We start from the raw sequence: 18,138 nt of genomic DNA, 5'->3' as shown, positions 1-18,138 counted from the left end.
ACCGTCAACATAAACAAGAATCGAACAATACAGTCCTAACAACTCCTTCAACAACTAGCAGACATCCCTACATGGTGCCAATACTGTAAGACGAAGATTTGAAGTGCTCAGAACTGTCTGAATTAATATCATGTAATGTACAATCAAAGTTAAATAAGACCTTGACAATTATTTGGATGTTAGATATAATTGCTGTTTTAAATTTAATACATTGATATTAGATTTACTTGTGAAAAATTAGTCTTTCCTGTGGATTTAAAGAAAAGAACAGTTTTGTTTTATATTTTCACACGTCATGTTTGTCATTTAAGTTATGGACTTGATTGTATTTAAAGTATATATCATTGAAATAGTTTTATTGGATATATGAGAAATGCATTTTCTATTCTCCAGGTTTCATGCTGTTTATGGGAAATACATATTTATAAGGGAAAGTTTATTAGCAGTTTTAGAAAAATGGGAATATAAAATAAAACAGCAAAGACGATTACTTTCTATGTTACATGAAAAAGTAGAATTATTTCCTTTTCTTTCCTGTGTTCACAATTAAATATTAATTAACGCTTTTTAACTGAAACATTTCTTCTTCAGATTAAAAACCCCTCTTCCTAAAAGCTCTTTATTTTTTAATGGTATAAAAATACAAATTTTGTATTTTGTTTCATTTTGACATTGGATGTCAATTATTTATTAGATGTATGAGACTTTAAAAAATGTAATATACCTAAGCTCCTGAATAATTTTTAAAGACCAAATTCTTTGATTGAGATCAAATCTACGATTCTAAATGATTTGTGCATAATAATAAAAGACTGGCATTAATTCTAATTTCTTTTGAACTCTTCATTTTTATTAGCTAATATTCAAACCACATCCGTCCTGTTTTTTGTTCTATTTTTTAACTGATAGAGAAGGATCCCAGATATGTATTCATTTTACGTGCTTTGTTTATTTTAATTGCTATGAAATATGAAGATAAGAAACAGTAATCAAGCTCAAGCGTCCATTGAAACAATACAAACAGAGAGCAGAGCAAACAGGGACCTCTCATCATAAAGTCTGATTGTTAGGTTACCATTAGCGTCCTTTTCTAGTAAAATATCCAAATATGAAACAGATGTGTCTGACTCTGTAGTATATTTTATTTAAGGAATGAATTTAATAGCTACCCATTTTATACGATATAAACTGGGTTGGGGCAGTTTACGCTTTATAAACCGCGAAGCGGTTTATAAAAAAGCGTAAACTGTTCCAACCCAGTTTATATCGTATAAAATGGGTATCTATTAAATTCATTACTTATAATTTAATTTTCATTCATTTGGTGTAAGAAAAAAGATGACTGTCCTTAAAAAATGACTTCAATTTGTACAAAATTTGAATGTAACGTCAGGCGGATCGATACGTTTTTAACGCAAGTCATTGTGACGTAGGCAAACCATTTTATACGATATAAAGTAAATTTTTTATCCAATCAAATACAGCGTTGCAATCAGAATTAAATTATTTCGAGTTGAAACGGATATATCGAATCAATGTGGGAATGAAAATGAATATTGTTTATTGATAATCTAATTGTTGAATTGAAGACCACAACAAAAGACCTTTTTTCCATGTAGAAGTTTTATGAATAAATTCTATTTCATATGAATACAAAAATGATCAGTAATAACGGGGCGCAATTAGTGCCCATGGGAATTCCGACAGATCGTTGAAAGACTTGATATCCAAAAAGTACATAAATATTGTCAAGGCAAAAACTCAAGCATCTTTATGCGCCAACTTTGGACTACTTGTGTTTAGAATCAGAACGCTTTTTAACAAAATAATTTTGGAAATAACTATTGACAAGGTAACTAGACTTAGAAGTTCCATTTTTATTGAAAATGTATAAATTGTTGAAGGGTCGCGCTGGTATGTTAAGGCTGCACTCAGATATCCTACTTGCCTATACAGTATGACGTCATAGTTAGCTGTAGGACGTGAACTTTAGAGATATTGATTTCTTAATATCCATATCTAAAGTTTACTTTCATGTCCAAGAGGAGTGAATGGAATCATTCAAAAACATAATATAAACTGAATCTTGCCGTTTTTGGGTGGTATAAATAGCTACGTATTTATCACAGGGGTTAAATACCAAACCCATGACGTCATAGCTATTGATCAAATGTTTGCCGAGTGAAAATAAATGTGACAAGAATTTATGTAATCAAATATATGAAATGAGAGTTTTGAAGCTCTACAGTGAATGTCATATGTGATTCATAAGGACTTAAAGATTAATAATCAGGTATGCTGATTTATACTTATCAAGTTTTCTTATAATGAACATAGGCAGTGTTTTGAAATCCCGATCAGCCTTTCCTCTGTCAAAAGTTCCAAAATTTTTGTTTGTATCTAAAGCTTGTATTCTATAGTACTTGGAAAGTGCTGCTAGAATCGTGTGGTTACATGAATTGATGACAATTCCTTGATCGTATGTACAAAATGTGAAAATTTTGGAAAGGTTTCATGCGAAACTTTGGATTTCTTTTTCTGTTTCGGGAGAGTAGGATTCTAGCGGCACTTTTCATGGCCTAATGATGTTTCTACACAATTTTTTTCACAAAAAGAAATAAATTATCCCCGGGGTAGTGTTAAACTTTTCAATTTTTTTACTTAAGGCAATTTTTCTATTTATATACATCACGTGATGACGTCGTAGTGGATTGCTTCTTTTAGCCTAAGACTCAATCACGTCTATACAATGGATAATAATAGTAAATGCTTTATCTATGGCTTTTCCGATTTATGAATGTTACATTTTACGAAAAAAGTATAAATTCGCCAAAAAATTATCTGGGTACAGCCTTAATATACCTGCGCGTGCTTTTTGATGCTATTGATTTTGGTAAAATTTTCTGAAAGTTTCGTCAGTAAAACTGATTAACACCACTTCTCGAATATATTGTTGTATAATACTTCTGAAGTTTCTCCCTCACTGCTGTTAATATTTTAGCGAGAAGTAAGGAGAGAGGCTTGGTAGAAGATTTACTAGAACCCACTATCCATCTTTGTAAGGATTTTATGCGAATTACCCTATCTACTTGTATACTTAATTCCAAAACTTCATATAAATCCTTAACATCTACGATAGGGGATTCCAGTAAATGATCTACCAAGCCTATTTCTTTACTCCCCACGAAAATATTTACAACATTAAAGGGGGAAAAATCATTTTTTTTATCAGCAAAACATATATGGTTACAATATCTTTTTTTTCCGATGAGTGGCTTTGCTTATTTCCTTGCTGCCTTGAAAAAATATCTGTAAATATGAGATAACGGAGGAACCCTTATATACATGCACGTTTAGACACTTGTTCGGATGAATATAGAATATCAATGTTTCCGGTCTGCTTCTAAAATATTTTTAAAAGTTCAACGAAATAAAAATAATTTTTCTTTAGTGAACTCAAAATATTGATTGTACATATATGACTTCTCAAAACCAATCAATTATGACATCATAGATAACTACACTGCGACAGGGACAAGATAAAAATCAAACAAAATTTACCTTTTTTTTTCTGAAAAAAGGAATATTCAATATTTTTTGTTGTATGTGAATGAAGACGTTTAAATAATGAATATAGAATCTTGAAAAGTACTAGATTAAATAGAAGATATTCAATATTTTGTAGTTGGATATGGATTTCACTAGTGCGACAAAATTCATTCTTACATATTCACGAGTGCAAACCACGATTGAAAATTTGAAGAAGAAAAAAATGGCTCACGAGTTAAATAAATTTTATATCCAACAACAAAACAATGAATTTTCTGTTTCGGACAATTCAGTGTAAATAATGGTCTAACAATTAGTATAAAAAACGTCAATTAGCTTTCAACTCTCTGATAGTTGTATTTGCTGATAAGGTCATTAAATTGACCATAGAACTTGCGAAATGCTGACTTTAAACTAGACCATTAATATCCTCGTTTCATCAACTTCTTTGTCAATAGCTTACCTCATTTTAGAAATTGTTCGTATGTAGAGCATGCTCTTTGCCTATCAAATCAATTGGGAGACAAACTCCATGTGCAGGTGATATGGGTACTGTAAACGTATATTCTTCCACGGGGTCATAATTCCCCGCAAACGCCTTTTTTTCAATTCAGGGGTATAAAATTATGCGGATTTCTCAGATTGCCACTGCCGGTCACTATAGCCTAGTGGTAGGGCACTAGCTTCTGATCGGGAGGCCCGGGTTCGATCCTCGTTCGCTGCGCCGCGTCAAACCTAAGTCGTAAACATAGGTAGTGTCTGTTCCTTCGCCTAGCGCCCGGTGTGTAGAAAAAGAGCCTTAGGTGTCAATTTTCTACATGTGCAACCTATAAAAACTTTTTTTGACCCCGTTGAAAAATGATCATCATCCCAACAGAGTGATATAAAGTTTAAAAGAGGTGATCGATGACAAGGTTTGGTTCCCAACGTTTAATTCTCTTGTGTTTTTCTGACGAACACTGGAAGAGCACGCAATCAAAATGTACATGTAATATAAGAGCATTATATGTGTTTAGATATATTACAACTTTTTGGATATTTTACTAGAGAAAGACAACTATGGCAAACTAACAAAAATCTTTGACAAACGTTATGACTTCCTCTTTTCTCTCGTCCACTTCCCTTATATACCATTATCACCTGCAAATAGAGTTTACGTCTTCCAGTTGATTCGATACATGAGAGCATGTTCTATTTACGAACAGTTTCTAAAACGAGGTAAGCTATTGACATATAAGATGATAATGAAATGTATGGAGATAACAAAGAGTATTTAAGCTCAAAAGTCCATTAAACAATAAAATTTTGGAGCAGAGCAAACACGGACCTCTAAAACATCAGAGGTGGGATCAGGTGCCATGGAGGAGTGAGCATCCCCTGCCGACCGGTCACACCAGCCGTGTGCCCCTTGTCATGATTGGGTAATAACGGAAAAATCCTTCGGCAATTCGGTGTGCAAATGATAGCCTAACAAATAGTATGAAAAACGTCAGTCAGCATTTGACTTAATGATAAATTGTATTTGCTGACAAGGTCATTGTATAGACCATAGAACTTACGAAATGATGACTTTAAACGAGACTGCTGATATTCTTGTTTCATCAACTTGTTTGTTAATAATTTACCTCGTTTTATTAATTGTACATACGTAGAGCTTAATTTTTCTTTTTCATCTGTTTCATAATTTGATAATTTACTAATTATAAACGTTTATTGCAAACTAACAATTAAACTACTGAGTATTGACAAACGGGATGACTTCCAAATCGACCACTTCTTACATGTATTTATGTAGTAAAATTCTAGAACCACCTGTATATTGTGTGTAAGTCTCCAACTTATTCTGTACGCAAGAGCATGCTCTGTATACGATCTACTTTTAAACAGGCAAGATACTGACAAATAAAATGATGCATCAGTGCTGTCAACAGTCTCAATCAAAGTCAGCATTTCGAAAATTCCTGGGTCATTATAATGTCCTTTTAAGCAAATACATTTATTTTTCCATTTTTTAATTTTCCAAGGTTATACTCTTTTTAATTTTAGAATCGTAATAACCTAATCAAATATACAATAATCCATGAAGGCCATAACTTTTTATAAATATGGAATATGATTCAGTAGTATGGTGCCGTTGAAGGCCAGAAAAAAGTATATCATTGTTTGGGAATATAAAGACAACTAAGGTTATGGTTCTGATGTTTGTTTTTCGTTCGGACGAACAAGATATATTTGGGTGAACAAATAAGTCTTTCCTTCGTACAAAATAAATACACTCAGAAGAAAGTAGATTAAATTGTTTTTGAATTGTTCACACTAAATAGGAATGTGCTTGGACAACTTAAGGTGCGGTCCCGCAATGCGATTTTTCATTCGATTTTCATTCGACTTGCTCAGGTAAGTCGATTGGTGGGGTGGTTACAGATACGATTTTACATACGATTTACAATCGATTTTGATAAGAAATGAACAGGTACTTATTTTTCAGTTTGAAGTAGTTCTGATTAATAAACTTAAACACCATAATGAAAATGATTTTTTCCCTACATTCAATTTAATATTACGTTATAAAATCCCAACATGACGTTGATATTGACGTTATATACAGGTTATGTCAGCGGTCACTTTGCTTAAAAAAACAAACTGAATGTTTAAGGACTAGTCCAAAATATCTGATGTTTTCCACGTTTTTTAACTAACCAATGAAATACAAATGTATTTTTTTTTCTATTTTGGCTTAAAAAGATTTTTAAAAGAATCTCCTCTAGACGTACTCTTGCTTACCAAGAAAAGTGAAATAGGTACGCCGCAATAGTTTAACTTTGCAAGTTGACCAGCAGTTAACGAAACAATATAAATGAATGAATACAAGAGATATAACCTTTTTATTTTTGCACTTTTCTGTGGATGAAATATTTACAGTCAATATTCAATAAACTCTGTACATGTGTATTGCTTGACTGGGTTAATACTGTAAATCAAGTTCACCAGACGCTCCAATAATGAAGTTAATCATTGGATATATCGAGTTGATATATACATGGAATTAACTATTGTTGATTGATAATACATCTCAGTATATTCTTCGTGAAGTGGAACGTTTTGCTGCACTTTTGATATTTTCTTACACATGCAGTGAAAAAAATTACTTTGGTATTTTTCACACTATGAAAAATTACCACTTTTATTCAATAAAAAATTTCAGTCTTTCACTATTGAAAATACAATAAAATCTGTTATTTGTGTAAAAACTTACGACAGTGAGTGTCGATTGGTTGATGGCGTCATATCCGGCTGGATACGTTACGGCAAGTAGGAAAAAATTGTATTTGAACAAGATGTATTGATTCAGATCATTGCAAGTTCAGGAAATGATGATTTACCATTGCCATTTAAAATAGATAAAAAAAAAAATGTTGATGTCTGCGTTCTTAACTAATGAAGGATAAAAAGCTAAGTCATCTCCGATGAAGACAGAGACAAAGTGACAAGTTTCTAACATTTTTTTGGAAAGCCATTAAGGAATTGAAATAAACATTGAAAAACATACGTCCACAAGAGAGAACATTTAAAACAGAAGGTGCGTATAAAAATTGTACGAATTGGGACATTTTTTCACATATAAATGTAAATATAAGGAATCACTGTCTAGTTTATTGCATATGCCAGGGACATTAACGACAGTTGGAAGCGTGAGATAATTTGCACAACGGGCAAAGTAAATTATCCCACGTTTCCAACTGTCGTTAATGCCCTAACATACCCAACAAACTAGAAAGCGATTCGTTGATGTCACTACCCAAAAATTAACGGATCGATTTTGAGCAAGTTCTTTCAATTGAACCCCTAAAAAACCTTAATATTAATTTCATAAAAAAAATCATGACAGGTGTGTGATTCTCTTCTCTCTGAGAAATGCAGTGTTAATTAATGATTTAGAATTGTTATCTTATAATTAGTGCAAGAAGAATTTGAAGATGTTACATTTCAACTATTTTTTATATATATCCAATACAATTATTTATATTGATTAAATTTAACAACATGCATAATGTCCGAGTGAAAGTATATTCAGTCTGATCCATATGTAAAAAATATTGACTTTTTCATAAAAATTTCGGCATGTTGACTAGTTTTTTTCTATATAAATTTCGGCATTTATCAATTTCAGTATGCAAAACTTCCTTCGATGTACTCTGGCACATATCACTGTATTAAATATAAGTAGGTATCTGATTCAGATTGAAGCCACCCTATATATATATATTATTATTATTAAGTTGAAGTAGTACATTAAATGTAAATCGCAGATTTCATTTTCCCAGTGTTGCATATTCCTTCTATCACACCATGTTCTCTTAATCTGTAATGCTTCTTATTTTGCAGAATTCATAATTGATAGAATGACAGAGCACCGTTTATCACAAATGTAAGTTATAATTGAATATTTGTTGAATAGTTTTTTTTTTCTACATAAATTTCGGTATTTATAAATTTCAGAATGCAAAACTTCCTAAGAAGTACTCTGACATTTATCATTGTATTAAATATTTTATACTTATATTAATTTACGCATTAGCAAAGTTAATTATGACGTCATGACTTGTAAAAGGGAAAACGGTAAAATTACAAATTTTGTATGCTATATTAAAGAGTATGTTTTGTGATACAAATCTGTGAACAGGGCAATAAACACGTCACCTTGGAAATTTCAGATGTGGGATCAGGTGCCTGGGAGAAGTAAGCATCCCCCGTCGACCGGTCACATCTGCCGTGAGCCCCATGTATTGATCAGTTCAAGCAATTGATATGAAATATGTCAGTCAAAATATTTTTCTTATGTTTGCTTACATTGTCATAATAACGACTACAGCATTTACGAAATACTGCCTTAAAACTAGGTTGTTGGAATCCCTGGAACATCAGCTTGTTTTTAGTAGCTTGTCTAAGAGTTAAATACTGATCATATTCAGAATATACTCCTGCGTATTGAATCAGTTGAGACATATACACCATATGCAGTTATGTTGGAATATTACTACAGAAATAAGGATCGTTAACAACAGGAAAAGCTGAAGTCATTCCGTTTGTAATACTGCTAAGTTATTAGTTGGTCCTTATCGTCTTTAGTCAGTAAAACATTCAAATATGAAACAGATGTGGCAGACTCTGTAGTGTCTTTTATTCCGAATTAACTGAGGTATATCGAGTTAACATATAAATGGAAGTAACTGATGTCAATTAATAAAACCGCGTAGATATATCTGAAGTCTAGTGGAAGGCCACATCAAGATTTTCTTCTTTTCATGTAGAAGTTTTTGAAAAAATTCTGTTTCAAAGAAATATAAAAACAGGTCGGCTGATAAAGGAACAAAGTTGGTGTCAATCGAAATTCCAACAGTTATTTTAATGGTTCTGAAAGAATATATATTTCAATTTTTTTTTTTTTTGGTTTTTGGCAGTGAGACAAGTATGCGGCACATGTCGGAGTCTGTGTTTGAGGGGATGTATCGTATTGTAGGAACTTCGATTCAGGTGGCCATGAGAAGAGATATGGCAGACATCTGTGACTTGATGATAAACCAAGCAAGGACCGATGACCAGACACGTATGATAATGAGTGGAAGTAATAGAGAGGGAATGAGACTGTTAGGGTCTGATTTAGATACCATGGCCTGGAGTGAAAACTATCGAGTGATCTGGGACTTGTCTCAGACTAGGAATTATAACGTACATGCCCCGGAGAATAGCTTGAGTAGCTTACATCAGTATGTATCAACATATGAAGTTTGATTACATTTATCTTGAATGTATGTATCTTTAAAACTGAGCTGAAACCTAATTTAAGAAAAGTGAGGTCAATGTCAAATGAAAGGTCAAGGTCAAAAAATGTTCATGCAGTTGCATACCTCTCATCAATATCTATCAGTATATGAAGTTTGATAAAAATATCTTGGATAGTTTCTTTAAAACTGAGCTTTGAATAGAGCTAAACGCAAAGCGCGACAGAAAGACAGACAGAAGGACGGAAGGAGGACATGACACTATATTCCCCGGCCATATTCATGACGGGGAATAAGAATGTTGATATAATTGAGATTTTATTTTTCACTTCATGTTTGTCGCACTATAGGCACTTCGCCCGCCTTGTTCACCCATCATCTTGTATGAAAACAAACGCATTATTCTGATGTTTGTATGTTTTAATCAACATGTTTACTGTACTTCATTCTACAAATAAAACAGAAGTTTCTAGACATAAATCACTGAACATGATTTTTAAGTTTATAAAAATATGTTTCATCCTCCATCAATAAAACATTTCTGTATTTCAGAAAGACAACAAAATATGACGTCATTTATCTGTCTTTGGGATAATGGAGTCCCCTCCATTTGTTTGTTCCATAGCACTTCTTGTACTTTATAAGCACATAAGTATCATTTCTTACTCTTCTTAGATGAACTTGATCTGCTGTTGGTTAAAGAAAACAAGATCACAATATATTAGATAGAAATAAAAAAGAATACAAAGTACCCATATAGTAAAAAAAGAAAACATTTTCATCTTCATCTATTCATTTTCAATTTCGTTTTTAAAGTATTGAATGAACATTTTTGCAAACCAAAATTTCTGAACTTTGCTCTACTTGTAAAGAAGGATACGATTTATCCCTTGTTTTTTCTTCGTTTTTACTTTTGTCTTTTGATTTTTACTTTTGTTGGGAATCATCTGTTGGTTCCTCCTGTTTAAAACAAAGTTCAAAATACAAGTTAAAACAACATCAATGTTTAATTCTCTTTTGCATATTTTTTTATTTACAGGAATGAACTTTTTTTTAAATTTACAAATAGTAACATTTATTTTCTTTTATAATAGGAATGAACCTTTTCTTTAAGAAATTGCAACAAGAAGCATGACTTATCGGCCAATTGCACACAATTAGGAAGTTTTAATGAAAACAAAGATTGATAATAATAATTAACAATATGTACTGGGTTTAATGCTTTTATAGATCTTCTACTAACCTTGACTTTAATTTTAACATGACCGTCTAGTCTATCCCTGGACTGGTCTCGTTTGCTGTGATGTTTATCGGAATCTCCATTTATCTTTGAACTGGAATGACCTACAAAAAATAGTTATATGAAAATTAGAGATAACTATTAGAGGAATATCCACATAAAAGAACTAAGAATAGATTGCAAAGATAAAAAAAGTATTTTCTTTCTTTTTCCTGAAACATACAGTGCTGCATAATATACATATTTACCAAGTCAAGTTCCTTTATAATTTGATTTGGCTTGCTGTGTTGTATTTTATTACTATCTTGAAATTCTATACTTAGTTTATTCTTACTTACATTACTTGGTTTCCTTACTCAAGTTTCTTAGCCTTACTCTGTAGAGGTTCTACACTCAAGCTTTGACTTTATGTTGAGCTTCTACACTTCAGTTTATAATTACTTTGTTATGGTTCTACAATTTAATTTAATTTGACTGTGTTTGACGGCGTGCTTTGGTTGTGTTGATATTCTACATTTCAGTCTATTTTGGCTGAGTTGGTTTTCTATACCTCAGCTTATTTTGACTTTATTGGGGTTCTACACTTCAATTTAATTTGACTCTCTAAGTTGAGGATCAACACTTCTATTTATTTTCACCCAACTGTGTTGGGGGTTCCACCTTTCCAGTTCATATTGACTCTGTTGAGGTTCTTTGCTTCAGTTTATTTTGACAGTGTGTTGTTCTACAATTCAGTTTACTTTGACTTTGTTGAGGTCCTATACTTCAGTTTACTTTGACATTGTTGAGGTCCTATACTTCAGTTTACTTTGACTTACTGTGTTGGGGTATTATACTTCAATCTATTTTGATTTACTGTGTTTGGGTTTCATATTCCAGCTAACTTCGACTGTATTTGGGGTTCTATACTTCTGTTTACTTTGTTGAGGTGCAACACTTTAGTTTACTTTTATTGTGTTGGAGCTCTACACTTCAGTTTACTTTGTGTTGGGTTCTACACTTCAGTTTACTTTGTGTTGAGGTTCTACACATCAGTTTACTTTGTGTAGGGGTTTTACACTTCAGTGTACTTTGTGCTGAGGTTCTACACTTCAGTTTACTTTGTGTTGGGGTTCTACAATTGAGTTTACTTTGTGTTGGGGTTCTACACTTCAGTGTACTTTGTGTAGGGGTTCTACACTTCAGTGTACTTTGTGTAGGGGTTCTACACTTCAGTGTACTTTGTGTTGGGGTTCTACACTTCTGATTACTTTGTGTTGAGGTTCTACAATTCAGTTTACTTTGTGTTGGGGTTCTACACTTCAGTTTACTTTGTGTTGGGGTTCTACAATTCAGTTTACTTTGTGTTGTTTCTACAATTCAGCTTACTTTGTGTTGGGTTCTAGTTTACTTTGTGTATGTATCTACACCAGTTAATTTATACTTACTGTGTTGGGGTTCTACATTTCTGTGTACCTTGTGTTTGTATCTACATTGAAGTATTAAACTTACTATGCTGAGGTTCTACACTTCTACGTCTTTTTGTTTCTCCCTCACTTGCTCCGTCGGGATAATCCTGAAAAAATAAAAATTTGATAATGAATCTGCATTAATATATCAGAAAGATTTTAAGTTAGTACAAATGATTCACGGACACACAAGTGTTTTTTTTAAATCAAAGCTTAACCCTGGATGATGTGATTAGTGGGAGAATAGGCCATCTATGGGCGTTTTACTCGTCTACTCCAGGTAAATTTTAGTTTAAGTTAATCATTTGTCTGTTGATTTATAGAATAATTTCTTCTTCTTTAGAATTGAAATCTAAATTATGAATCAAGCTTTCATTTCTGGCATCATTTCTCTTCAAATACGATGAACGGTCATGAAATTGATGACATTTGTATATATCGAATTTTCAATTTATATCGAAGTAATCCCTTGAGCTTTAGCAATATTCTTGCTACTCCCAAAAATTTGGCTGCTATGATAGAACTAGTTTATGTAGAGATGTAGACGTACTAGAACTAAGTAATGTATATACTTTTTAATGAATTGAAAATCTATCCATTGCTATGGAGTGCATTAAAAACATATGATTGGAGAAATGAGCGGTCCAATGGACACTTGAGGAAGTATTTCACTTTGAATCGAAGAAATTTTTCGGAAAATAGCGTTAATATTTCCTTTCCTGATGTGTTGATGTCCAAATAAAGTTAAATTATCAATTGAAAAGGGTAAATATATCAAACTGGGAACATTGTCATAATTCCTAAATAATGATTCGATCTATATTGCTTAATACTTGTAGTCATGTTTGTTATGTGATTAGCACTTTCATAGAAAATGCACAGGAAACGGAATCAGTTTAAATTACGTCTACCATTTAAAATTTTAAGTCTTTGAATGAAAAAAAAGTAATTCCCAGCAGGATCCTTTTTAACTGCAGTTATATACAATCTGAATATAAAAGCATCGAACAAAAGTATCAAGGAAACTTCTTTCTTCACCCATTTGGTTTTTAAAGTGGTAAATACGTCTTTCGGAGTTTTAAACGGAACGCCTACGAAGTAGTCCTCGATATCTAGATCAGGATGTTACACCTCAAACTAAAAGACTCTAGATATGTCAAAATAGAGACGGCGTTGGTGTAAAAAAGAAAATCAAAATTTTGAAGATGCAATTAATTAATAGTAGTTAAGATATAATTTTCCCAGATTTGTTTGTTTATTGATGTTTAACGTCCCCCTCGAGAAGTTTTAACTCATATAGTGACGCCACCACTTGCCGGTGGAGAGCTGCAAATTTTGACCTATATTCGGCACTCAGGGGATCTCTGAGGGATCTTTTTCGTGCCAGCACCTACTGCGACACGGGACCTCCGTTTATACGGTCTCATCCAAAGGACCGGTCTCCATGTCCCACAGCGAGATTCGAACCCGCGACGTAAGGATCAACTCCTTACTCCGCGACGCTAGAGCAAACGCTCTAACCACTGCGCCACGCAGCCGACTTCCCAGATTTGTACAGCATGCCTAAAGTATGTAGTTCACATTTTCTTTTATCTTTCTGAACAAACACCTTTCAATTTTTAATACTTCTGTTTCACATTTATCATATAAATACGAAGTATGATTCAACAAACGTTTAACAATGCCTTGCCTTAGCTCTTTTATGCTACAAAATTATAAACTTCCCTGAATTAAAAAAAAGAAGAAGTTATTTTTGTTTGAAAAAGAGATTGTCCTAGTATTACACAGAAAAAGAAATATGTTGATAAATAAGAAGCTCTAATCATAAGTAAAAGCGTTCTTATTCTGAAATAGAAACCTGTCTCTAACTGCGAGGACCTTACCAGACTCATCCGTTTTCTGTCCTTCCTCTCGCGTTCTCTCTCATTTGATGGACTCTGTACAATATACACAAGTTGTTAGGGTAAGATTTTATAAAGTATGAAAAACTCAACATGAGCGACTCTGCAAAAACATTCTTTTTTCACGGAGTTATAATTAGGCGGAATCACTATATCTGATTAACCCGCGAATAGAAAATTCCGTGGATAGCTTGGATTGCCACTGTATGTCTTACTTGTAATTTAAGTATGCTGTGACCGCGTACATTGCACAAATTAGTAACACGCAGACAAATAACCAAACTACTGTCCAGGGTATAATGACGGTTAGTGACAACTAAAGAATTTAACAGTTTTAGTAAATTAATCAAATCACGTACAGGTAAAAAAAAATGTCTTTCTAAGAAATGTTCCCTTAAGATGTATAAGTATTTAAATATGTAATTCGTCAAGTCTTTTATCATGTTTATGGGTTTATTCGTGTACGAGGCACTTGAAAAGAAAAATGAATCCCGATTTTCCAAAAATATCGAGATCAAAGTCAAACTTGTTTTTTTTTCATCTATATGTATCAAAAAAGGTGTTGGGTAAAATAATGATGTACAATAGTCGAAAATGAGCCAAATCCAGAAAGTGTAGGTAAATGTCATAGGGGAGGTCAAAATAACAGAATTTTTGGACATCTGTTACGTTCTAGATTTGATCGTACGGGAAGTTGAATGAACCAGAAGTCTGACAAGACTTTCCTTCTATTTTGTACCCAGAACAAGGTTAGGTTAGGGATGTAACCTAAAGTGTGAAACTAGCCAGCATCAATTATTAGTACTATGGCGCTTGGTTTCGTCTTTTCATGTAGCAATTTCAATTAAAATCGGTCAAAAATTAAGGGTGGTACTCTTTTCAAAGAATTTCAAGGATACTTTTTTCAATAATCGTGGCAAAACTGCTTTTTGTAAAATGTTTTATTGAAATCGAAACAAAACTATGGGAAGAATTACAATATAAAGAGGCTAGGACAAGGTTGAATTGTCGCTTTGTTTACAATTTTGAATTACTTCAGTAACTTAAGAAGGGGGACCAGTCAACATGGGATGTGTTCTTCTCCTATGCACCTTATCCCACCTATCGAATGTGTTTTATAATCTGATTCACAGATTGTTTTTTTTTTTTAGATCGATCGCTGTTCGTTATCTTCACCCATTTCTTCAAATAAATGGACACGCTTTACTTATTGTTTTGTTTATGGTTTTACCTGGTTTATTATCACCCCGCAACGGAATTGCAAAGCGTTTGTGTGTGTATGTTAGTTTGTCCTTTGTGCCAAATGGAGGTGACGTAATTTGCATTGATTCATAAATATGCTCTTTGCGAGGGGATGCTCCGCTTTGCGGTGCCCTTGTTTGAGTCTTCGGCTCACGTGAGCTAAAAACTGTTGCCACAGATTTTAAAAAATCTAGGAAGTCATTTTTCGTAAGTTAACCTGCTTATGAGAATTGAGAATTTGTAGTTTTTGTAGACCAGGTCTATCAAAATCTGATGGAATTCCTAATTGTTCCTCTTCACTAGCAAACCTGGTTTTTAATTCTTAGGAAGCATCATTCATTTAAAAGCTTTTGTATGAAAGGAAAGAATATTATTTTGAACTTCAACTTGCAATTAGCTAATTTTGCTAAAAATATTCTTATAGTACACACAAATACTCTGAAGTTGATATTGGACAGATGCTTGAGTTTCTGATTGACAATATCTATGCATTTTTTGAGATCAAGTCCTCCAATAATCTGTTGGAATTTCCATGAGTACTAATTGCGAGCATATTATTAGCAGATTATTATGCTGTTATAAGCAGACCTATTTTTGTATTCATATGAAGCAGAATTTATTAAAAACCTCGATATATATATATATATATATATATATATATAGAGAGAGAGAGAGAGAGAGAGAGAGGCTATATCAATTAACAATATTCATTTTTATTCTTACATTGATTCGATATATCCCTTTGAACTCGAAATAAGACACAACAGAGTCAGAAACTTTCGTTTCATATTCGAATCTTTTACTAGAAAAAAAAACAATTATCACAAAATAACAAAGTCGCCCAGTGGTAAGTACGTTTCTCTAGAGTCGCTGAGTAAGGAGTTGATCTTTACGTCGCAGGTTAGAATCCCACTGCGGGACGTGGAGACCGATCCTTCGGATGAGATTGTATAAACCGAGGTCCCGTGTCGTAGTAGGTGCTGGCACGAAAATGATCCCTCACTACCCAATGGTCCTGAGTGCTGAGCATAGGTCTATATTTGCAGTCCTCCAACGGCAAGTGGTGACATCTCAATATGAGTGAAAAATTCTCGAAAAGGACAAACAAAATAACAAAAGTTTATGATAAACGTACTGACTTTAACATTCCTCTCGTCACCTTCTCTTATTTATGTAGCAATATATCACTATCACCTGCATATGGAGTTTGTGTCTCCCAGTTGATTTGATGCTCAAGAGTATGTTCTACGTAAAAACTATTCAATGAGGCAAGCTATTGAGGAATAAGCTGATGAAAAAAGGATATCTACAGTCTTGTTTAAAGTCCTCAGTTCGCAAATTCTATTGTTTATTCAATGGCCTTGTATGCAAATACAATCTATCGTCAAGCCGAATATTGACCGATGTTTTTTCATTCAAATTGCTAGGTCATTATTTTCACATTGAATTGTCTAAGGAATTTTCTCTTTGCTCGATCATGACGTGGAGGACACGGCGGGTATGAACGATCAACAGGAGATGCTTACTCCTCCATGGCACCTGATCCCACCTCTTATGTTTTTGGAATTCTGTGTTTACTCTGCTCAGAACTTGTATTTTTTCAATGGAATTTTGACATTGAATACTGGTTGTTATCTTCATATTTCATGTGTAAAAATATTTATTATATTGTGGCAAAGAATATCGAAACTCATTGTTGTGAATACAATAATCGATATGTGCTAAAATTGTTCGTTGTAACCATGAAAAATATTCTAAGCCTAAGAAAAAATATATCATACAGGAAGGATGTCAATCCTTTAATCAATATAAAATTTCAACCTACTATATTTCTCAACTTTCCCTTTTGCAGGCGATGAAGGTAAGATCTAAACTATGGAAAGACATTTATACTGTTTTTAGCGGAAAAGTGATCATAATTTACTACTTTTGTGTCTAATCGTGATTTAGCATCATCTAAAATGTTTTGTTTAAATAATATAAACAAAGTATACCGAGGCTGTATACATTAGAAAAAAATTGAACAAATAATTAATTCCCATTGAAGTTAGTTCACATTTCGTCACAATTACCATGATAAAGCCAAATTATGATTCGGTATTGATTATCTGCATTTAACTATCACTACACAAAACTTTACAACTTTATTTTGAGGGAGTTTCGATTAAAGTACTCCTTACATTATCTCTAAATGGACTGCACTGAAGTAAAATATGCATAGTTTCTCAATTTAAGCCATCTATTACTTTAAATTTCATAGTAAAAGGAACATCGTACTTTTTTTATCACTCTAATCAATTGAACAAATGTCACACTTTAAATAAAGTTATGTGAGAAATGGAATGCTCATTTTATATTTACAGAATTCCCAATTGATAGAATGACAGATTACCATGCATCACAAATGTAAGTTGTTGCCGAGAGGCTGAATTACGCAGTACAGTTAAGGTGCCAAATGGAAATATCGGCGAATTTTTTAGATAGAAAATACATTCTTTACAAGGATGGGCGTTTCTTTTTAGGACTTTACTATTATCGGACAAATGCAATGTAGCTGAAAACGACATGTTGAGGACGTTTATATTTCTTATTTAGACTTGTCACGTGACGTGGCAGTCACGTGATTTTAGCAAATATACCTGATTGAGGTCATCTATAAATTCTAAAATTGCAAGGGCATAACCAAGTTAAAAATCTAAGTTTAACATATGATTATTTTCAACACTCTTTGTAGTGTGTGAAAAATGCTGCGAACCTATATAGATTCTACTATCTAATTGCCAAAATTACATTTGTTAGACCGTATGTTGAATATTTTGCTGGTCAAGTACATTAAATATAGATATAATTAATTCATTTGCAAGATTTCAACAGGTTCGCAGCACTTTTCAAATATCTTCATACTTCTTGAGTTTATGTGTAAAAACTTGTCATAATTCATTGAGGGTATGCCCTTGCAATAAATCGATTTATTA

The 18,138-nt window shown here is 32.9% G+C and overlaps 1 protein-coding gene across 2 annotated transcripts in view; it reads right to left on the bottom strand.

Moving 5' to 3' along the window:
- The window catches only part of LOC133174242 (serine/threonine-protein kinase fray2-like), a 32,392-nt gene extending 18,360 nt beyond the window's left edge, over positions 1–14,032 (bottom strand). Inside the window, exons 1-4 of one of the 2 annotated variants that reach the window (XR_009719098.1) lie at positions 13,904–14,032; positions 12,064–12,127; positions 10,576–10,676; positions 10,213–10,292 (exon numbers count right to left, since the gene is read on the bottom strand). Coding sequence is in view for 1 of the 2 variants with exons in the window: in XM_061309322.1 (XP_061165306.1) it covers positions 12,064–12,127; positions 13,904–13,912 (73 nt within the window). In the remaining variant the exon portion in view is untranslated. Of the gene's footprint in view, positions 1–10,212; positions 10,293–10,575; positions 10,677–12,063; positions 12,128–13,903 lie in introns of those variants that run through there. The other variant, XM_061309322.1, reaches the window with a different exon arrangement.
- Positions 14,033–18,138: the final 4,106 nt, after the last annotated feature.

Source organism: Saccostrea echinata, unplaced genomic scaffold (assembly GCF_033153115.1).
Source record: "Saccostrea echinata isolate AGI-Se365-2 ecotype Australia unplaced genomic scaffold, CSIRO_AGI_Sech_v1 ptg000057l, whole genome shotgun sequence".
In the NCBI taxonomy this organism is placed as follows: Eukaryota; Metazoa; Mollusca; class Bivalvia; order Ostreida; family Ostreidae; genus Saccostrea; species Saccostrea echinata.
Note: the sequence above shows the minus strand (reverse complement) of the source record. Positions and strands in the feature narration are given on the sequence as shown.